Source organism: Coptis chinensis, chromosome 7, assembly GCF_015680905.1.
Source record: "Coptis chinensis isolate HL-2020 chromosome 7, ASM1568090v1, whole genome shotgun sequence".
In the NCBI taxonomy this organism is placed as follows: domain Eukaryota; kingdom Viridiplantae; phylum Streptophyta; class Magnoliopsida; order Ranunculales; family Ranunculaceae; genus Coptis; species Coptis chinensis.
In genome coordinates this window covers 25,998,338-26,022,476 of record NC_141462.1, presented here as the reverse complement: position 1 = coordinate 26,022,476, position 24,139 = coordinate 25,998,338, and the positions used below count along the sequence as shown (strand labels likewise).

At 35.8% G+C, this 24,139-nt stretch overlaps 2 protein-coding genes across 2 annotated transcripts; both read right to left on the bottom strand.

Annotated features, from left to right (window-relative positions):
* Positions 1–4,377: 4,377 nt before the first annotated feature.
* Positions 4,378–7,344, bottom strand: LOC147486829 (laccase-17-like). The gene is made up of 6 exons (XM_086572791.1): positions 7,162–7,344; positions 6,884–7,035; positions 6,233–6,477; positions 6,014–6,142; positions 4,891–5,862; positions 4,378–4,746 (listed from the first exon to the last, which is right to left on the bottom strand). Exons 1-6 carry the CDS (start codon positions 7,267–7,269, stop codon positions 4,616–4,618), a joined length of 1,737 nt encoding a protein of 578 aa, XP_086428917.1. The 5' UTR covers positions 7,270–7,344; the 3' UTR covers positions 4,378–4,615.
* Positions 7,345–12,851: 5,507 nt separating this feature from the next.
* On the bottom strand, positions 12,852–15,725 carry LOC147486828 (laccase-17-like). The gene is made up of 6 exons (XM_086572883.1): positions 15,473–15,725; positions 15,173–15,324; positions 14,824–15,068; positions 14,569–14,697; positions 13,524–14,486; positions 12,852–13,213 (listed from the first exon to the last, which is right to left on the bottom strand). Exons 1-6 carry the CDS (start codon positions 15,605–15,607, stop codon positions 13,083–13,085), a joined length of 1,755 nt encoding a protein of 584 aa, XP_086429009.1. The 5' UTR covers positions 15,608–15,725; the 3' UTR covers positions 12,852–13,082.
* Between the last annotated feature and the right edge of the window lie 8,414 nt (positions 15,726–24,139).

Genomic DNA, 24,139 nt, shown 5'->3' with positions numbered 1-24,139 from the left:
GGAAGGGGTGATAGATACCTATATATATACTCGAACATGTGCTATTTTTTGTATCATGTTTTCAGAGTGGGTTCAGGAATATAAGATGTTAGTCCTAAAAGGTGTTACACCATGGTTTAGTTACTCAAACCCTTGCTCTTACGACACTCATTTCTGAATCAAAGATTTTTTTTAGGGGAGGGGTTAATAGAGATGAATTATGTTATTATTATTGTGTTTCTTACTCATTATGTACCTAAGTCCTAAACTGAACTTGAGTCGTACTAACATGATCTCTTATATATGCAGATACTACACATCCTGCACCAAAACTTACACATTACGTTACCAAAGGATATATACATTGATAGGCAGCTAAACAACGAACTCACAGGTAAATGAAGACATTCTTAACTTATGTATTGAATGAATAGACCTCTTTTTTTCCTTTTTGCTAGCTCAATGGCTTCAGCCTTCAAACGTTTTGGGCAAAACTTTGACGATTGCACTGAAAACCAATTGTTGCAAAACTATTTATTCAATTACATGGAGACATAAGGGTGCAAAACTAGTTCTTTTTGTTCAAATATTTGAAATAGTTCTCTATTTCCTTTTGCTGAAATACTTTATTTTCGTAAGACTTATTACAAAATTTATTCTTGGCTTTCTATGGTATATATGTTGAACTCCCAAGGGGTCTCTAAACTACTTAAACTTTCTGTGAAGATTGACTGGAAGTACCCAAGTGGTAGCACATTCTTTTATAATGTCTAAGTCATCTACTTCTGCTGTATGAGTTTGTTGTATGTGCAGTGTCTGGTTTCTTTTTGCCTAGTTACACAACCAATTCAATTTCAGATTAGTTTCAACTACTGTGTTTGTGTTCATCTTCTTGTTGGCCAATACTGCACCATTGCATGCTTGTACTTAGGTTTTTCACCTGAGAACCTTTTTATGCTCCTAACTTCTTATTGTGTGCATGTATTTTGTACTTAGTCAATGCATCAAATAATATAATAGAAGCTGGATGGTGTACGTACTTTTTTCAGAAAGCAAATTTAGGAACGTACTTTACCAAATACAGTATGTATCTGCACTAATTCCTTGGTGAGCGTGGCTATCAGATGTAAAATGACATCTATTGTATATGCTATTTGATATTTTCTTTTTAGAAAAACAATACAAGTGTCTTGGCTATTGCTACTTGAGATGGATGTATTCTTCTACATATATATATAAATAAGTTGGTAGTTAGCTTGTACTTCTCATTAATTGGTTTGTGTTCTCATTTTAATTTATTTAAGTGGTCGATCAATTTGATTTTCCACTTACTTATTACCAAATTTTCTTTTTCATTTTGAAGATTATGGGGAGATTATTTTCAAAATGTTCGGAAAGGAATGATTATGGGGAGATGGATAACGTTCGGAAAGCTCGGTTGCGTTGATTATATTGTTTGAGATGGATTGTTTTATCGGTTGATTAGCTTTTTTTTGTTGGATATGTTAGGATAAATTTGGTTATGAGATTGACTTGAATTTGTTGAATCAAGTGTTATTTGTTAATTAATTATTATTTTTCTTGGTGATCAAATAAATCATGTAATATGAAAAGTTCTTTTGAATGAATTATGTTGGTAATAAAAGTATGATTTAGGTTTATGCAATGGAGTTGATGTATGAGTCTACACTTGTTAGTATGTATGGATTTACATGTTATACCGAGATATGCAGGAAAATTTGTGTGACAAAACATTTCATCAGGGTGCCCAAAAATAAATAAATAAAAAGTTTGTGACGGTTTCAAAGGACTTATCGTTACCTATACAATCTCTTGACGGTTTTAATGTTCATCTTTTGACGCTTTTCATATTAACAATTGTTGGCTGTAGAGAAATCGTCATAAAAATGGGTTATTTCTTGACGCTTTTCCTAGTAAAATATGACGGTTATGTAAAAACATGTCATGCAAACAACCCCAATTATGACATTTTGAACTGAATTTATGTCATATAAGTTCAAGTTTTAATGCCAGCTTCTCCAGAACCGTCATCAAAATAATGACGGTTGTGTTCTTTAATGAAAAAATATCATTAAACTTGTTTCATGACTGCTAAAAGCTGTCATTATAAGTCTTTTTTTTAGTAGTGTGTTTGTAGCCACTTATTTTCCACCAAGTCATTCTTCTGCAACATCTCTTGCCACAACATTTCAAATTCACTTACACTATAAGTCCTTCGAAGACACCCCTGCATTTCATCTTCAAATGTGGTGCTCTTCGCATATGCATGTCCCAAATACTCGGGAAATTTGCTTGTGATGTGCCTAAGACAAAACCGATGTCGTGTATTAGGAAATACTTTGGCAACAGCTGCTGTCATAACTCTATCTTGATCCATCGGGTGACGCTGACCCATATCCCCAAGCCACGTCTTGAACAACCACAAAAAGCTTTCTTCCGTCTCATCAAGAAGCAAAGCACAACCAAATTGAATAGATTGAAGATGGTGATTAATTCCAGTGAATGGCCCAAAAGGCATCTCATATTGATTTTTTCTGTAGGTGGTATCGAAACAAACAACATCTCCAAAATGTTGGTAATGAGCACGTGATCGCCCATCCACCCAAAAAAAATTCACCCCCTACCCGTGGTATATCACACTGATCTATGGCATAAAAAATTTGGGGGTCTTTTACTTTCTTTTTTTGAAAATACGCATAAGCTGCGCTTGCATCATTTTCCTTCGGTATTTTGTACTTCTTCAATTTGGAGTTCAAGTGATTGTAACAATCTCTGCCACCATACCCCATCGCCTCTCCACCAAGAAGTGCAGGAATTCTTCCTATGGGTAAGTTTAGATCATCAAACCTCTCTACCAAAATCTTAGCCACTTTATTAGGAATAATTTTCATTGTTCTCAATTTCACCCTCTTGTTACGAGTGACCATCTTGTGGCTGTGGGTATCATCAAAATATTTCACTATCCATGACTTATCATCTTGCTTGATTACTCTTATTCGTGCTTTGTATTCACATATATCTAATTGTTGAAGTGTTTCTTATTTTTACTTTACTCTCCGAGTTGTCTTCTACCTTGTCACCCTTTCCTTTTTGGGCACAAACCATATCACAAACTGTCACCTCATCATCATTATGGTCTCTGGATCTTTTTTGGGTACTACGAACACGAGTTGAGAAACCATTTTGTTTACCATACTCCAAATAATATGATTTTGCTTCCTCTACACTTTGATAATAATTCATCCCCACTTTTGGTATAGCCAATTTCTCTAACACTTCATTTGGAGTTTCAACGGATAAAGAAGGAAATTTATTGTTGGAAACTACTCCATCATTATACAAGATCATTTCCTCCACTTCTTCACCGGGAGAGAAGTCGATCTGTGACCTCCACTTCCTCGTCCATTCTGAACAAATCAATAATGAAAAGTATAAAAAAAAAATACAAATTAATAAAATTCAGCTGCAATAAAAATATCGGACGACGAAATATAAATGCAATATATAATTCAATTAAGCATGCTTGAGATGCATTTAGAAAAATTAAATTGAAAGCGTAATAAAAAAAAAAATCAATGTGAAAACAAATTTTTAGGCGGGAAAACGTGGTTGCATTGTGAACCAACAAAATAGTTTTTTATGTATGAAACATAGAACCAATTTGATTGCAAGTCTACAAGTTTCTTAGGGATTCTAATTTCAAACGCCACTAATCTAGTCTAGTTGTACAAAAAGCTTTTAAAAAAACTCACCTATGATTTGGTATTTCTTAGTTATAAGTAAAGCATGAACTTTTGGGGGAATGAAGACTTGGTGGCGGTGAAGAAAATGAGTAAAAGATGGTGGAGCAGACGTTGGCGTCGTATTAAGAAGATGATGGAGTTAGTGCTCCTCCTTCTTTTGCTCCAGAGAAGAGGCACGTTGTGGAGTTGGAAAAACGAAGTGGTCGCGTGAGTTTATTTTTTCTAATTGCCTAAAAGGATTTTTTTTTTTCTAATTTGTATAACTAGCTTAGTAGTTTGAACAAATCCATGCGTTGGATAGTTCACAATTGGACGGTCAGGATTTGGTGTTAGATTGGAGTCACAATAGATGGAGTTTGTTTAACCAACCCCATAATGTATAGCACAACATCTAAAACATTTTTTTCAAGATAAAATTCCATTCCATTTCATTGTGGTGAGAAGTTGAAATTGCTACTACAAAACCATCAAACCACTTCCTACTTGTGTCCCCTTTCGGGAGACTCAACCAAAAAACAGCCCACAACAAGCTCAACAACAATAACAAACAAACAAGGGTTAGTTAGACTTACCCCCTATTAATAGTTGCAATTAGTGTTACTCCCATTTTAAAAAATATGAGTGATACCCCCTATTTGTAAGATCCAACGGTTATATTTCTTCAAAAAAAAAAAAAAAAATCATCTCGTAGCCGTTGGATCTTACAATTGGGGGGCGGGTATCACTAATATTTTTGAAAATGGGGGTAACACTAATTGCAACTATTAATAGGGGGTAACTCTAACTAACCCAACAAGCAAAAACAAACATCCTGAAGAAAAACATCAACAACCAAAAGAATGTCATCGGTTAGAAATGGTGACATATCAACGTCAACACTTGGGAAGATCGGATGGTGGGGGCGGTAGCTTTTGATTGGGAAGCTTCCCATCCAGGACAACCCAGGCCATCTTCAAACCCCAGCTGGTGTGAACTTCCAAATGACAATGCATGAACCATACACCTGCACAAGCAAAGCCATTCACAAGTCAGGACAAGCTATAGTATGGAAGCGAGGTTTGAAAACATTCAATATCATTCAAATAGCATAAATGCGTTTCTTGAACTCAAAATTTTATTTGTCGTGCAATGTGTTGTATTCACGCACCAGGATTGTCTGCGAAGAAGCGAATGGCCACCCAGCCACCAGATGGTACCCCAATAGTGTTTCTTTCCACAGGATCAACAAGATTGAAGTTTGCTGGGTCCTTGTTTGGGTTATAATTGCCGAAGCCTTGGCCCACGGCGAAGAAATTAAATCCGTGAAGATGCAGAGGATGGCTCTCAGCACCAAGGATGCTGGTGTCCTGCATTACCAACTCAACACTAGTGTTAAATGGAAGCACTACCACATTAGTTCCATTGCTTACATTGGTGTTGTTTGGTGGAGTGCCAGTGTAGTTGAAGGGAATGAGTGGTTTGGTAGGGAACGTAGTATTATAAACACCATTGGACTGTTGGAAAAAATGAGCTTGGAGGAGAGCAGTAGTTGGCATAACAAACGAGACATTGTTGACTGAAGCAGCAAATTTAGTTGTATTACTGGGACCTTGGCAAGTTTGATTCTTAGGACATGGTTGTGTTCCCAATCCTACAGTGAAAAAGAACTGCCGGTTTATTGTCTTTGGAACGTTGGCTGGAAACTGAGCATTTGCTAGGCTTCGGAGTTTCTTGCTGAAGTTGCTAGCAAAGGCAGTGTCATTAAGCTTTGGAAGAGTAGGTTTGAATAGCTTGAGCTTCTTGTTTTGATTGGAAACAGATGAATTGGAAGGACTCTCATATTCGAGGATTCCTGCAGTGGTGGAATTATCGAATGTGCCCTGACCGGTTGCATATGGTCTTGCAGCCATGAGGAAGGTGGCACCGGGGAATTGCGGTTTGGTTTCGAGGAGGACATTTGTGGTTTGTCCAGGAGTGATCAATAGGACATTGGTTTTGAATGGCTTTACGTAGACAGCATCAACATCAACTATAGTTAGAGAGTGGTTGGCAATGCTAAAGAATAGCTCATCATTAAGTGCAGCATTGATCAACCGTAGGAGATAAGTCTTTCCAGGCTTCACCTTTAGCTTGAATGTATCTACAAATAAAATGCCCCAATTACAATGTATGTGGAACAAGTTTTTCCATATGTTCTTACTAGTTAGTACTTAGTAGTTACCAATTTGTATACAACAAAAAAAAGGAAAAGAAAATAAATAAATAAAAGAACAAATTGACCATCATATTACCATTAGCCGAGCAGTTATACAAAGGCCCAGGGAGACCGTTGATGGTGTAGGCATCGGACACATTGGGGCCGGCACCAGTCTGTAATGCTTGGGTGATAATTGCTTCGGGATCAGCATTAAACCATTCACCTGAAACATATGTATCGTTTACTTCTAGTTGAATCAGATTCAAGTAACATAACTCTCTGGGATACAAATGATCTGGGTATTGTTAATTACCGAAAATGATGGGAACTTCCTTGTGGGGTTCGGGAAATGGGTAGGTAGTGTGACGCTTCGGAAGAATGACAATAGGACCATAGACTGTTACTCTTAGCCATGAGATGTGGGCATGCCAAAACAGAGTTCCTCTTTGGCCGGTAATCGTGAAGTTGTAGACGTAGGTTTGCCCGGTCTGGATGGGGCACTGTGTCACATATGCAGGCCCATCTGCCCATCCACTTTGAAGTTGTCGTATCCCATGCCTTTTAGTAATACATAGATTAAAATGTAAGCTTGGAGCATGAATCATGAGTTTGATCAACCATTGCATGCCATACTTCTAAATCTTATATATATATATATATATATAATCATAAAGTTGATGACTTATAAGATTATTAAGATAGTGGCGTTTAAGATGATGATAAAATATTCAAAGGGTGGAACTAAGTCGGGATGAAAAAAAGTTCTACATATAGTTAGTTACCTACCTACAGTTCTGTTATAAATGGAATAGGAAATTATAAAACCTACATTCGGTCATAGCCTTTAATCTGACTAATTAATGGTATTAAGCAGTTGTTCGATTTGTTCAGGCACATGCATTACTAAAAGTACTTTACTTAAAATTCCAAAATAGAGGCCGCATGCAGAAGGTGTCATACATACCAATGCAGGGTAACATTGTTTTGGACATGGTTAACCACCTTAACAACCACCCTGTCACCTTCTCTTGCAATAATACGAGGTCCAGGAAATTGTCCATTAACAGCCACGATGCTCCTCGTATGGCACAATCTAGTCACATTATACAACTTGATCTGCAAAAACAAATCAAATTGAAATTATGCGACTTAGCTGTGATATTAAAACACGATAAGACGCGGAAATATTTCTATAACATTAGCTCAAGAAATGGTCCAAATAGAAGGGTATGTGACACATACATCAAACTTATAGTGCCTAGTTATGCCAGCCTGATTTGCAACAGCAAGTTCCGGCAAGAGCACCAAAGTGTACAATGTGAAGGCTAAAGCTAAAACTGAAGCACCCATTTCTCGACCTCTCACTGCACTCTTTGATAAGGTAATAAGAGCACAGATGATTATCGACTACTTGCCCTCCAGTACATTTTTGTGAAAGCTTATATGTTCATTTATATGGGAAAAAAAACATAACTATTAGACACATTTGGTGATTGATTAGGTTATGAGATCATTATCATTAAACTAGTGGTACACTTTAATTATATTTGACATTTTCCGAAAACAGACCAACATAGGCCCATCTTAGCTTGAAATGTTTGCATTTTTGTGTTTTTCAAATTTCCACTGTTTTATTTGACACAAAGTTGCCCATCAAATAATTGTGTATATAGAAGGTTGATTCTTGAGTTTTTAGGTTCGATGAGGATAGAATTGTCAATAAAACTGTTTGCTTGCGGGATAGTTTGCTTAAGAACAATATCTTCAAACTGAAGGTTATTTTCCATGGTTTAGGGTATGGCCATGCCAGTTCCTAGCTTGTTGGCTCGTAGCATTCAGTCCCCCAACCGTTTAGTCTTTGGTACAAAGCCAATCCAATGACACAGTGTCCTTTCGTTCCTTTTATCTGTCAATTTCTTTTCTTTTTTTTAAAAACGACTTCATACTGTATCTGATTGCGAACTTTGGTTGGCTGTTGCCTGTTGGCGCTGGGATGTTTGTAGTCTGATCATTTTAGATTTATGCAAAGATACATTAGAGTTCTATTCCGTACTGACAGAATGATAGATATTGTGATCTAAGCTAGCTCGAGCAAGATTACAAGGGGTCCACTTCATAGTTTAAGCGGCATTTTGGCAACTACAACAACAATTCAACAACTACAACAAACACTACAACACACTACACCATTTTTTTACTAATTGGAACGGACTCGCAGTTCCAGTTAGCCCAGTCTAATTTTGAGATGGGCCTAACTGGAACGGGTATGACAAATGGTGTAGTAACAACAACAACAATGTATGCTGGCAAATATCCCGGCCCCTTCCACGATTACCGGAAATTAAGAACATCTTTGTGTTGATGGGTACGCAAAATCAAGAAATTGGTCCCCAAAGCCCAATTTCAATTCAAAACAACTCTAGAGGACATAGTTTTTTTATAATCACTCACAAGGATAAATTTCGGGTGAAAATAATCCTGAAAACCAATTTTCGCGTGAAAATAACTCTCAAGGACAAATGACCTGGATTTGAAATAAATATTTTTCGATTTTACCCTTTCTGTCATTTTACTATGAACAATAAGTGTTCATACCTTCTGCTGATGTATGAACAATAATTATTCATACCCAAATATGTGAATGTACCTTATACAATATATTGATGCATGAACAATGATTATTCATAGATAATGTTGATGTATAAACAATGATTGTTCATACTCCAGTAGGTACTCTTACTGATCATACATTATGTTGAAATATGAACATTGATTGTTCATACCCCAAATACTTCAATAAGTGTTCTTATTGATCATACATTATATTTAGGTATAAACATTGTTCATACCCCAAATAGGTATAAACAATAATTGTTCATACCCTAATATATGTATGAACAATGACTGTTCATAACTCATGTTGATGTATGAAATAGGTATGAACAATCATTGTTCATACATAAACAATTATTGTTCATACTCCAATAAGTGTTCTTATTGATCATACATTATATTTAAGTATGAATACGTATTGTTCATATCTACTTTGGGTTCATGTTTTTTTGTTGGTATGAATTGTTCATACACGTATTGTTCATACCTAAATAGGTATGAACAATCAATGTTTAGATCTGTTTTGGGTATGAACATTTATTGTTCATATATGTTTTGGGTATGAACAATCAATGTTCATATCTGTTTTGGTTAATTTTTTTTTTGGTATGAACACTGATTGTTCATACCTAAATAAGGTATGAACAATAAATGTTCATAACTATTTTGTTCATAGTCCAATAGGTATGAACACTCATTGTTCATAGCTAATGCTTATAATTGAGGGTATAAACAATGATTGTTCATATCTGTTTTGGATATAAACAGTTATTGTTCATATCTGTTTTGGGTTCATGTTTTCATAGCCACAATCAATGTTCATAGTTGATGTTCAACATGGGTAGGTATGAACAATCAATGTTCATAACCGGGTTGTTTCGGTTGGGTCGGGCCATTTAGTTTTTTTCCTTTAGGGATATACTTGACCTTTCATCTACCCGAGCCGTTGCTATTTCGCGTCAAGGGTAAAATTGAACTTTCAACCACCCGGTCCTTGTGAGTGATTAAAAGAAAAAGGTGTCCTCTAGAGTTCCTTTTTCGGCCGATTTGTCCTCTAGAGTCGCTCTCTATACGAAAAATAGACATAATATGTGTGCATGTTATTTGTTCCCGGCAGCTACAAATTTTTGGGTACAACAATCATGTTGCATTGAGAATCACCATACTGAAAGTTCAGTGCAGTGGTGAGCTTGCATCAAGTACAACATCAGTTTTGTATTTAGAGTTGTTGAACCACTGGATTGAAAGACACTACAATGTTGCGGCATGTGTTTTAATGTTGCCATAACGGAGTATAAAATATAAATACATTCTTAAACTTAAACCAAAGATCTTGAATCGCATAAACTCACCAACGTCATAACAATTATAAATCAATAATTAAACGTAAATATACATACCTTAATTTATAGTTTTAGATGAATGAAACGTATAGAACAGCGAAGGAGAATTTGTTTATTACCCTAAGCCTTTTCTCACCCTAATATGTTTTTTTGACTTGACATATACAACTATGAGGCATGTGCATATATAGAGAAAAGGGGGGAGAGGACAGTTTCCTTAATTGGACAATGATTCTAATTTCCCCTAAAAATTAGATTATAATTGAAAACAACTTCTAATTGCCAAAATATTCATATGGATTTGGATACTTCATCATATAAGCCCATGTTTTGAAACCAATAATTATACATGACATGTGTGGGACCACTGTTTTAAAAATCGGTCTAGGCGGTCTCTAGGCACTAGGCAGTGCCCAACCGACTCGCCTAGGCCCTAGTCGTTTAAAAAATCGGTGGACTGACTAGGCGGGTCTAGGCGGATCGATTAGGCAGGCTAGGCGGCCTCTAGGCGGTCCAGTCAAGTTTTTTTTTTTGAATAATTAAATGTTGAAAAATAAAGGCCCGTGTAAGCTTAAGATTTGCATGAGTTTAAAAGACTTAAGTCTAATGTAAATTATATGCCACTATAACAAAAAATATATTTTTATATGAAGTCAATATTCCTTAACTATTACGCATTTTTGTAATAAATATCTTTGTTTGTGTTTATTTTTTGAGTTATGGTTAATGATTTTCTTCATTTCTTGTAGTATATGTGTGTATTACTATATACATTAGTAAAAAAAACCGCCTAGCGCCTAGCCCGTCTAGGCACTGCCTAGAAGGCCTAGGCGCTAGGCGCTCTCCCACCGCCCGACTACCGTCTAGCGTTTTTTAGAACAGTGTGTGGGACATATTTAGGGATTCAATAAAATCCAACATAAAATGCCAAAAGTACAGCCAAACACACCACCATAAAATTAGTTCATTGTGTCGTAGTGTCATACTAGTTGAATTAACAGATTAAAAATCTAATAAAAGGGTGAACTCGATCTTTCTTATCTTCATGATTCTGCATTATTAACCGATGATCAGTTTTGAAAAGTTTGAAGTGCTAAATTAATTAAGTTCATCATGCATTTAGCTTTCAAGATCGGCAATGGGTTGTAAATGCCAAATAAACTTAGTCTAGAAAACAAATGATGCTAAATGATAGATGCCATGCGGTCCTAATGAGTCCAGATCATCTTAGTTTTTTTAGCTGTTTAGTGGAATACAAGTCACATAATTAGGTTTAGTGGATAATTAACTTGATTTTGCTGAAGGTAAAGAGACGCGCGCACACATCCACAGGAAAGATGGAAAGAATATAAAATCTCAACTCGCTAGTCAAGTAATGGTTTCCTTCTATTCCACTTCTTGAACGTAAAGTGCTTAGCATGGGTCCATTTTTTTTGTGAGTAGGAGTGTAACTGGTCGGTTTCAATCCAACTCCGATGCTACATAGATGGAAATTTCCATTAGTGCACAATTTTGATCTGGACTCCTTTTCCATTGACATGGGATCCCACAACTAAATGTGCCACCTACGTTAGTGTTTTTTTTTGGCACGGTAAGTTTAAAATTTGATTAAAAAAAGAAAAAAAGGTACAATACAAAAAGATTACTAGGAGCATCCTGCACCCAGGGGCGACGCAGGATTCTACCCGGGCTATTAGCAAATAATTGTAATTAATATATTTTTTTGAATTTTTTGGAGGGAATAGTTACCACTATATTTGTTTTTTTGTGGGAAGTTAGGGGCTATAGCGGGGTGAGCAAACTCATGGATCTGCCGCTGCTGCACCCACTAATATTCAAGCTAGATAATCCTAACTACTACCATTCATAAACATGCGACAATCACACGAACCTAAAAAAAACTCTGAAAAGTTACTTCATATCTGTGCAGCCAACTAGGTTTTCCATCAGTAATGATTTCTTCATTGATTGGTACAGCAGCATCCTTTTTTGGACAGCACATCTGCAGTGATATTGCACTCTCTCCAGATAGAGGTGATCTTCCAATCATGAATCTTATTCAAACAGTTCTGCCATCTTGTTTGTAGCTGCGAGGGAGATTGCCACTTCTGAAAGTTGTTGTGTTGGGCCAAACATGGTGTTGGCCTCTCTAACAGGCCTTGGGGAATAGTTAGAGGGTTCTCATGATTTGCGATATCGATGTTGCTAGAAGCCTAGAACTCTGCTCAAAGACGTTGGAGTAAATTTGATCCACATCCTCACAATAATTCCTATCTATTCTCACACCCACTCTGTTTTTAACGTTATAAAAAGACAAAATGAAAAAGAACGGATTATTCAAAAAATGCTTACAGGTAACTTGGAAAATTAATAGTTAATTTGTTCAAGTTTGAACGTTCTTTGTAGTAATTTTCCAAGTTGCAAGGAGCACATACACACAAAGATGTATTATGTATACAGGGAGTCAGAGGGACATTCGCCCAACCAAATTTTTGAAAAAACCCTTACGAAATACTACTTCAGTAGAAACATTCCTGAAACTACAAGGCTTCGCCCTCCAAAATTATCTGGACTAATCCACTACTGCTCCCTCATATACCTTGCCCCCAAACCCAGATTCCTGTCTCTATCCCTGCATACACATGTTCTAATATCTTATATCTACACGAAATGCTTTCCACAATCCTGCATAGTGCTTTTGTATTTCTAGGAGCAAAGCTTCTGAAAATGCGTGTATCACTAGCCCCAGTCTCAACTCTCAATCCTATACAAGTTCCGAGACCTTTTTTCAGATCAAACTCCACAAGCACACACTAAATTGAACTGTGATTGTGGTAATACTGTAACAGTATGGGCACTAGTCAAACGCTACGCATAGTTTTGCCTCTTCTTACGAAATTTATTAGAATGTTTAACTGACCAAATATGTTTAAATCATAAAATAATAAATAAAAAGATTATTCCAACCAATATTAGTACGAGAATTCATCAACTTAATAGCATTATTGAAGTCTGCTGCATAAATACTGAAACCAAAGTATTACAAAACCTTATCCACTCTATTCTTCCTCATAGTGTATAGAAGGAGGAAACAAACACTCAAAACAATCATCAATGAAATGGTAAAATGATAATGCCTCTATACTTCTTACAAGGAAGCGAGAGAGCCAAAAATTTCAAACAAACAAATAACGATCAAGCCAGACGTTAACATTTGGGAAGATCAGCTGGTGGAGGAGGTAACTTCTGATTGGGGAGCTTCCCATCCAAGACAACCCATGCCATCTTCAACCCCCAGCTAGTATGCACCTCCAAGTGACAATGCATGAACCATACACCTGTAGTTTCATGTGTACACCAAAAATTAGTCAACATACATTAAGGGAGATGTTGATACATTCTATACCCCAGTTCGGGAGTTTGAAGCTGTGCATTATGTTATATTATATATTTATTTTTCTTGGGCCAGTCCACTCACTATGAAATGGCTTTGAGTTGGATGCTTCGAAGTGAAAAATGGTAGCAGAGCAAACTTTCAGCTTAGTTCAAAGGTTTACTCCACTTCACCTCATTAGATTAGTCCATGTGTTAGGCTCAAGTATTGCGTTTAATTTGTTATCGTCCTAATAGCATTGATGTGAAGTGTACCTGGATTGTCTGCAAGAAAACGAATTGCGACCCAACCACCTGAAGGCACACCAATGGTATTCCTCTCAACAGGGTCAATGAGATTGAATTTGGCAGGATCTTTAGTAGGGTTATAGTTACCAGAGCCTTGTCCAATTACGAAGAAGTTGAATCCATGGAGATGAAGAGGATGACTCTCAGCACCTAAGATACTTGTATCCTGCATTACCAACTCAACACTGGTATTGAAGGGAAGCACCACAACTTTAGTCCCATTAATTACCAAGGTGTTGTTAGGTGGTGTTCCAGTGTAATTGAAAGGAATGATTGGGCTTGAAGGGAAGTTTGTAGCATAAACACCATTAGATTGTCCAAAGAAGTGTGATTGGAGCAGGGCTGTTGTTGGAAGAGCAAAGGAGATGTTATTGATAGAAGCTGCAAACATGGAGCCATTTGGGCCTTGGCAGGTATGATTCTTTGGGCATGGACTAGTGCCCAATCCAACGGTAAAAAAGAAGTGTTTGTCCACATTCTTTGGTACATTAGCAGGGAATTGAGTAGTAGCTAGGCTACGGAACTTCTTGGAGAACTTGGCAGCAAAGGAAGTGTTGTTGAGGGAAGGAAGGTTTGGTCGAAAAAGAGGATGGTTGTTTGCTGAGGAAAGAGACGATGATAGGGATTCGTATTGGAGGATACCAGTGGTGGTAGAATTGTCGAATGTTCCTTGGCCTGTAAAGTAGGGTCTAGCAGCCATGAGGAAGGTGGCATTGGGAGCGTGAGATTTGGTTTTAAGAAGGACATTGGTGGTTTGGCCTGGGGTGATGAGGAGAGTTTTTGTGTTGAATGGTTTTATGTAGACAGCATCAGCATCGACGATAGTGAGAGTGTGGTTGGCAATGCTGAAAAAGAGCTCATCATTGAGTGCAGCGTTGATTAAACGGAGGAGGTATGTCTTTCCAGGCTTCACGATCAACCTGAACGTATCTGTCAATGCACCGAATAGATGTCAAGGACTGAAGTTAATTTACACATTTAGAGCCAATTATCTAAGTAACGCGATTGGTACCTTTAACTGAACAATTGTACAATGGCCCTGGAAGTCCATTGATCGTATATGCATCTGAGACATTGGGCCCTCCTCCAGTTTGGAGAGCCTGGGAGATAATTGCCTCAGTGTCTGCATTAAACCACTCTCCTGGATATTCACATTTGAAGTTCATAACCACAGTAAGAATTCTGAGTAATATAAGACGATAGTTTAACACTGTAATGTATATTGTATGGTGCCTAAAATTCACCACGTTATTATTATTATACTAACCAAAGATGATGGGGACTTCCTTGTATGGTTTGGTGAATGGATAAGGTACATTGAGCTTGGGAAGTATGATAATGGGTCCATAAACTGTAGCTCTTAGCCATGAAATGTGAGCATGCCATAAAAGTGTTCCTCTTTGACCAGTAATAGTGAAATTGTACACATAAGTCTGGCCTGTCTGTATGGGACATTGAGTTACATATGCAGGTCCATCAGCCCAACCGCTTTGAAGCTGTCGAATTCCATGCCTGTTTTTTCAAGCCATGTATGTCCACAACGCAGCATATAAACTATCCAACAAATTGAATTTGTAGTATTGAATTTAAATGTACGAATGTAGTTGTTTATGTACCAGTGAATGGTGATATTATTGCTGACATGGTTAACCACCTTAATTACGAGTCGGTCACCTTCCCTTGCAACAATTCGAGGCCCAGGAAACTGTCCATTTACCGTGACAAGGCTCTTTGTGTGGCAAAGTCGTGTCACATTCTGCATTTGAATCTGCAAAAACATTTCGATGGTATTAATTAATGATTTAATGAGATAATTCATAATCAACTTGCTTGCTCAAACACTATGTCTATAATTAATTAGTTTTTATGTATAGATGTATATATGCATGATACCACGGCACCTAACATGTACGTACATCAAAGTAGTAATGTCTGGTTATGCCTGAATTGCTCGCTGCTACAACTTCTTCATTTGGCAGAATCCAGAAGGCGAAAAATGCAAAAAATAATGCTTTGCATAGAATTGAGGAGGTATGGAAAGAAGCAGTCATTTTATCACTTGGACTTTCTCTATATCCTTCTTTAGTGAAGAAGGTCGTAAGAGATTAGATTATGGGACGGTGAACTCACACAAGTCACCAAAACTCCTGGAGAATGATTGAGTTATGGAAGAATCTGTACTGAGATGGTTTATATAGGAATACAATGACCCTGTTGATTAGGTGATACAATTATAGAGTGAGCAAGATTATGCACTGGTTATATGTGTCTCATTCAAAAAGACACAGCTGTTGATAGAGCTGAAACCTGAAAGTAAGAGTGTCTCCAAAGTCAAATTTGTATCTTGACCACCTATCATTTTTCATCAAATATTTTTTGTGAAAATTTCTTCCTTTTTACCAAAGAAGCCATAATTTTATTTAGGCCTGTTTTACTGCTTGGAAAATTCTCTACAAAATAACATCTTTCTCACATTTAATTTTCCATTGCTGTGATTAATGATAGGCAAGAAAAATTTTTAATGTTTAATAATAACAGGTTTTCTCATGGGTTATTGGGTCTAAATTCTGGAAATTCACATTATTATAAGGGGAAATAACTCTGATTTTCCCATGAGAAAACTTTTAATGGACGGAAAAAAGGAGCTGAGGGTACTCTGAAAAATATGGTGGTAAAAGTGTGAAACAAATTAAATGTTTTCTGAGAAAAATTTTTCCCCGTCCTTTTGTTTATCCAAACACAAAATAAGATTTGCCAAAAATCTAAATTCATCACAGGAAAATAATAAATAAAAATAGGTTCGAGTCTATTCAAGTTTTGTGCAAATCATTTTTTAACAACCGGTTATTCTTGGTGATAAAGGTTGATAAAACAAAGGATTACAATCATCTAACTTCATTTAGGTCGTTTTTAAGTCCATTTCAGATGGTAACATTCTCATGAAACATTATTTGTTGTTTTGTTGTCGGGAGTGGTTGGCGGTGTTGGGCATGCTATATGAGTTTGAGTTGCTAACCAAGACAAAAAAAGACATACGACCACCCAACTTTCTTCTAAGCAAGATTTTGGTCATTTTCCAATTTGCAACAGTTCAGAAAGCTTCATTAACACGATCAACACCACCTACCAAATGTAGCATCAAATGGGCAACTATACTCTTTTCTTAGGCACTTATCCATCCCCTCCTTTTCTTTCAAAATAAATTTAACTCAGCTCATCACACTTCTGATTATTATTGTTTTACACTTTATATTATTTTTGTGTTAATTCAGTCTCTAGCTAGAGTGGATAAGCTAATTCAAAAGTACAGTCCAGAACGAAATGAGACGAGACCTAGTATTTAGTCCATTTGTCGTTGTGAGTCCGCCCATTACAGGATCTAGGACCTAGGCGTGTGTCTAAACTCTAAGAAGAGCCGAGGTAGAAGCCTAAAATTATTCATGAGGATTCAAGTGCAAATGGAAGTGATATAGGTGTATTATGTAGTATAGGGCCTTTAAAGGAGAAACTATATGTAATTGTTCGTGAGGATTCAAGTGGATGTATTTACAAAAGAACTTAATGAATACAGGTTGGTCAGTCTAACCCCCTAACTTCTTAAAAAAAAAAAACCTAGAATTATCTAACTTACTGACTTAATATTGTTTTGTTGGTCTAATGTGGAAGCTATCAACAACAAACTAGTTTAACCCTTAAAGGTATGAACTTTCTACCAACAAAGTATTCAACAACTCTCCAAGCAACAACCCAAAATCAACACAATATCAACAACAAGATAAACATAATCAATAGTAGAGAATAAAGTAAAGAATACACTCACACACAAGACTAGATATACGTGGTTCGGTAACACGGCGAGATCAATGATTCCACTAGATGAAGAAGAAAGTTGCAAGAAGAGTTGTTTTGTTTGTACACAACAATCAACTCTCAATCACTCACAAAGAATGAATCACTCACAAAGAATGCTCTCAACAAGTTTTTTCTCTTTCCCACTCTTTAGAAATCCTAGAAAAAGTTCTCTCTAACTCTCTCACAAAGAAAAAGTTTTTTCACTCTCTTTTGATCCCTTATATAATGGGTTACAATTTTGGATACTGAAATATCATGCGTACTTCGGTAACTCGCTGTTGGAAAAAATAATTTGTTAGGATGCGTTTTCAACGTTTTCATATTCGATGTTTCAATGCCGAACATGCCTAGCTTTCTCGGTACCTAGCTGCTGGCCTTGCCAGCCGTATTCGGTATCAAGTTGTTGTCTCCATGAAATCTCTATTTCCCAACATGTTCACAATAGAATTCCACTAGATTTTGAACCCGGGCATACGCTTGGGATCTTTTATGTATCTTCCGTGATGTAAAAGAAATATTTTATTATGATAGTTTTTATATTTAAAAAGTTTATGGTCTAATCCAAGTACAAAATGTGTGGCTCTTCCGCGTAAGACTCCTAAGAGTAAGCAACTAACCCAACCAATGAGGTAGTGACCCACTACTAATTTTACTATCATCACTTGAAGTTTCCAAGTTGAAGTAGAGTTTACAAAAAAAAACTTTCAAAACCATTATGCTTATTTTTGTGACTTGCATTGTTTGGAAAGATAGTCTGCAGTCAGATATGTTATCCCTCCAAACCCCAAAAAATATTGCACGTATATATTGTTCCAATTATAGTTTTTTCTTTAGACACACTACACCAGAACAATCATTTTCTAACAGACCACAAGTATACACCTTTCCACCATTTGGGACAAGCTCTCATAGCTCTTAACTCGATCTTGGATCTGTCTGTCCTTTCAGTTAGTAACGGATATATCCGTTATATAGTGTGTCACGGCTATATCTGTTACTTATGGAAGAAATCGTTAGAAAATATCGAGAATTAAAATTAAATAACCTGGTCACGGTTAGTTTGGCGTTAGGTTTATAACCGTGAGTAATATTTCAAAACAATAGAAATATATCCAAAAAACAAAAAATGAAAAAAGAAAAATTGAAGCAGCCGCTTTTGGTCACGCACGCATCTCTGTTCTTCTCTCCGTCTCTTTTTCTGCTCCACCATTTTTATTCTTTCGCTCCCCCCAGACAAAGGTAAACAATGGTTTCTCATTCTCTCTCTTTCCCACTAACCCCATTTCATTCTCTGTCTCTCTCCCAATTAACTGGAGATTTTCGATTATATTAGTTTAAATCTCAGAAATCCACCACCTTAGTTGAGAGGAAAAGAGAAAAATTTAGGAAGATCTGGAGAAAAAGAACGATCTTTAAAGGAATTATACATAACGAATGCTGATCTCTGTTCTGTAATCAGGTACTCTCTATTTCATTCAAATTATTTCCCTCAAATTCTCTGTTAGCAGTTCTAGGGTTTCGACGTTGTAATTCTCTCTCTCTAAAAATAATTAACTAAGCATTCTGTTGTTTCTATTTTTCTTTAATGTTTTGTACTTCGTTGAGTTAAGGTTATCATTGGCCAGAACTAGCTTCAATTTAACAGGTTTGTTTCTTCATTATTATTTTTTATTTATTTAATTAGTATATTGGGTGATGCATCTTTCTTATGAAATCTATTTGTTTTGCTAAGGGTTTGTTTCTGTTGGGGGTGAATTATTAAGTGAGGAGTTGTAGCTGGTTCAGTCGATTGGATTGATAAGAGATGAAAGATTAAAAAATGTTTTATTCTTGTTTTTGTGACTTTGATGTTGTTAACATCTATTGTCTTTATGTATGTTCATCGATCTTATTTTTATCATCTGTCCAACTCTGAGCTTAGAATGAAATATCAGTTTCATAGTATTTCAGTTAATTAGTACTCGTTTGATCTTGTAGCATGCAGTTTGTACTTGTTTGTTTTTGTTTAAGTTTGTACTTGTCTGTTGTAGATTTTTTTTTTTTTCATTAGAAGAATTTTTTTTAATAGGACTAGTTTTTTATGTGTTGAAATGCAACTGTGATGATCGGTTGATCAAGAGTTTGCTTGAGAACTCAAACTCACTATGATACAAAAATGAAAAAGAGCAGAAAAAAGTACATGAAAGTTTAATGGTTCATACTAGATTTTGGCCAAAGTTATGGCTCACACTTTTAGGTACATCACACCTTGAATGGGCCATTTTTCCTTATGGAACAATAGATCTTTTATGGAAGGATATCCTAGTTAGTATGTTTTTCATTGGAAATATAAATATTTACAATTTACAATATCATTACGTCTTTTAACTAGAAGTGTATAGTAGCTGAGGCCGAAAATAGTCTTTAAAATTAGAAGTGTAAATTTATAATATTAGACTACGTTTTTACTCCGTGTATCCATTTCAACTATTGTTGTGTTATCTGTGGCAGTTGTACAATTTCTTGCCTTGAGATTAGCAGCATATTTACTAGCTAGAGTTGGATATTGTTCTCATATTAGGGTATTCCAGTGAAATTGTAGAGTGGCTTGGTAAATGAGCTGCAAAGAGCAATTCTAATAGCGTGCACGACTGCGCGCCTACAAATACCATTTGGAATGTTACTCCAAAAAAAAAAATTGTTCAAAACAATGGACACAGTAAACTAGTTCTGCATGTCAAATACCTGATAATAGTATGAGATCTCTTATGTTCAGTCCTTTTCTCCCAAATAGTATTTTGAGATTGGTGAAGTTGCTTGTTGGTTAGGAGATTGTTTAAGGCCCCAGAGGCTCTTGAAACAATCCCATCCTTACATCCTATTGGGACTTTCTAGAATCCTCCCCCCATAGATATGGCTTGAGATTTATTTTATGTTACTGCGTTGTCATGACATGGAATTATTTTGGGGTTGGGTTTATATCCTGACTTTGAATTTTTATGTGGTTCTGCTGTCATGGCTGGGAATCTTTAGAGTACATGACTTGTGTAGTAATTATAAAATAGCTCTTTAGTTTCCAACCATTTTTGTTCGTTATATATATCCTGATTTACCTTGTAATTAATAAAGGCCTTTTTTGTATTTATGATTAGGTTGCATATGACAACTAAAGTGGAGATGAAGAGATATTTGGAGCAATTAGTGGTCAGTCGAGGGATATGTATACCCTTTATGTTTCTAAGAATGTCGTAGGTTCATAAAATGGGATTTGGATTGCTCCTGTTATCTTCCTGGTATGTTGGGTAACCTTCTGTTTTAGGTGGCTTACGATTATACTTGCATTGAATTACATGTGTCATATGGATCTAAATGTTTTACTTCATTCCTAAGTATGTGTGAGCCAACTAAAGGGTGAAGCTTTATTGCATTTCCGAATGCTTACAAGTATTTGTTGCACTTTTGCTTATGTCTTGGCATTCTAGTATATTTGTTACTTTCGTTCTAGGAGACAATGTTATTGTCATTGGTTGATCTTCTTCCCTCCATTTGTGTCCATGTTCTTGTCTCCTCTTTGTGCTAGATATTTGGTTCTTGCAAACATTATAGCGGTATAACAAGAAATCCATTTTGGGGGGGAGGCAAAGCCGTAAGTTCTTCTTGATTATCATGTAAGTTCTTAATTTGCATGTCATATTTTTTTCTTCTTGTTTATATACATTCTATTTTCATTTTCTTCTAAACTTTAGATAATAATGTGCAGCGAGGGTTAATGTGCCCAAGAGAGAATGAATGATGTGCCACAACTGCTTGTCTCCTTAATTTTGGATATGACTGTATTTGTGTCTCACTCTATGGCTGGACGAGGAAGCTTTTTAGTGGATTCGCTCCTACTAATTTCTCCATTGTTGTGTATGAACATCTATATGTATGTTTGATTTGTAAATTGGGATTTGGATTGTTGGCTTTATTTTATTAATGTTTAATCGGTTGGTGTTTCTTGTTATTCATTTTTTTTTCTTCGATAAGTGTTTCTAGTTATTCATTTGTCACTTGACTCGTGGAATGTGATATCTTTGTATGTACAGGGTGAAAACTGTGCCCGGGAACATTTTGGCCCAATTTTTTATCATTGGACTGTGGTTTAGTAACGGATATAACCGTTACAAAAATTGTTACTAATAAGTGCGCCAAATTTTACTAACGCTAATATTCGTTAAAAATGAACTATTCCAAGAGGCAATCACCCATTGATTATTTGTTACAATATATATACTAACGGATATAACCGTTACTAAAATTAATTTAAGTAACGGATATATCTGTTACTAAAATTTGCGTAAGTGACTGTAACACCCCAGAGCTAACGGATATAACCGTTAGTAAAAATATAAGTAACGGTTATGGTCGTTACTAAACACCTTTTATGGTGTAGTGACATGCCCCCTACTTTGACAGTTTTATGTCGGTCAATTAGGTTTGGCTCTCATTAACCGTTAGTGCAGGTTTCTATTTTCTTCTAATAAAATAATAATAATATTTATTATTACATATGGAATAGAAATTATTGATGGCATATTCGGAATTTAATCACATGAGTTTTAGATTATTATTATTTTTTTTTATTGGAAGAAAATAGAAAACCTGTACAAACGGTCAATGAGAGTCAAATCTAGTTGACCGACATCAAACGTTAAAAGTGGGGTATGTCTAAAAACCCTATTTGTTTGTTTTTAAATATTTTTGAGTGCAATGAGTAAATCTGTTATAGAGAATTGGTAATTAATTAAATCTTAGTAATGTATAGTATATTGTTGCATTATTTATTGTTTCCTTGGAAATATACTACTTCGTTGATCGACCATCCCACCTCAGCACCTTTTTAACATATCCAATATTTTAGTTCACAGTAATATGAAATAGGTAACGGTTCAGTTGTTGAATTGTTTAAGTAACACTGATGATATGGGATGTTATGAAAATCCCATTCTTTTTTTGTTGAGATTTTTAAACTAATAGGCCAGATAAATTATTTATGTTCCTTTGTGGGCCTATTATATTAGGGAAAGAAAATTTTGTTTTTAAATCTTTATTGTACTTGGTCATGTGTAATTGTATATCAATGTATCATTGCATTAGTGTATATCATTGTATATTTGTATGTATGTTGCTTTGAGTAATTAGTATACATGCTCCAGTTTCTACATAAAAAATAAGGTCAAATTATTAATGAGCTTTTACTTTCACATTTTAATGATTCAACTACATTGTCCAGATAATTTAGATATATATATATCTCAATCCTTGTCTAGATGTTGCTCTTAAAACCGCCATCTATGTACAATTGCCCATGTGTGAAAATTATAATAGATTCACATGAATTTCCAACTTGAATTTCCTAGTACCTTGAAAAGCAGTGGAGGGTCTTTATGATTTTGGCAAGTCTCGTGCTATTGGTATTAGAATTTTTTTGTCAAAAAAGTTGGGAGAGCTTTTGGAAGTTTCAAGTGTCTTTGCTGCTGTCAATTAGGTGGAATGCCACCCAGCTTGGCAATAGTCTCAGTTGCGTGCCTTTTGCCAATTGAACGGAGTACACCTATCCGTATGTTATAAGTTTTAAGGAACTTAAGCTTCTAACTTTAATATTATACCCTTCTTTGCAGAGTTTTTTTTTCCACATATAGCCTTCACTTTGCAGGGATATTAACCATTAGGTTCCCCTGATTTAGCATGGGTAAGAGTATTGTGCGTAAGCATCTAAGATTAAGTATGGTGCCAGAGAAATTGTTGAAGACTCCTGCACAAATTGCTCTTAGTTGGGGACTCCAAATGGGTAATAGTGTGTTGCCTAAGAGGTATGGATGATGGAGAATCTTTACTGCTTTGATTGGTCAATTCCTGAGGACTCTTTTGTGAAGTTCTCTGAAATTGAACAGGTAATAAGTGATCTCTTGTAATACTTTTATGGAATTGTAGGTAGATTTTGTTCTTTGCGTGCTCTGACTACACTTAATCAATCATTGCATGTTGTCCACTTATGCATCTGAAGTCATTTATTATTTCTTATTATTAAAAAAAATAGGATCGGGGGTCGAACTGGATTTGATATGTACCATTCCGATGCTAGCTAGTCATATTTTTTGAATGTTTGGTATTCTTGAGAATAGTATGTTGTTAACCAACATGTTAGTTATTCACTTGTGCTTATTGACTCGTCCTCTACTTGTTCAATTACACTTTTGGTGGTGTTGTTCATAAAATTAATCTATAATTTCTAGATATCAAAATTACGTATGTCGTAGTAGGTAGTACTATTTATGTCTTGATGTGGTGGTCAGACACTATATATTAACTTTGTTTTTTGTTTCGAAGTAACTGTAAACTTACCAAATTGTTGCATGACAATATTTTTGCGCATTGAGTGAGAAGGTGTTACAAAAGATTGGTTTGGGAATTGATAAGTTGTTGCAAAAGATTGGTTTGGGAATTGATATGCAAGGTAATGTCCATAAGGAATCCAATTCAACAACCGACTTTATAACTTAGTTATCATTAAAAAAGATTAAAAGTTTGGCTTTTCGTGAACGACTACCACGATCCTCGGTTGACTCTTCTTCAGTTTCCAGTTCTTCAAAATCATCAACCAATTTGTATGACTACCGAGTTGGGTTCTTCTCCTACCCGTATCGAATAGAACATGCTGAGCAAAATCTTTTTCATGTAAAACTTGCTCGATTTAGATCGGAAAAATCGTA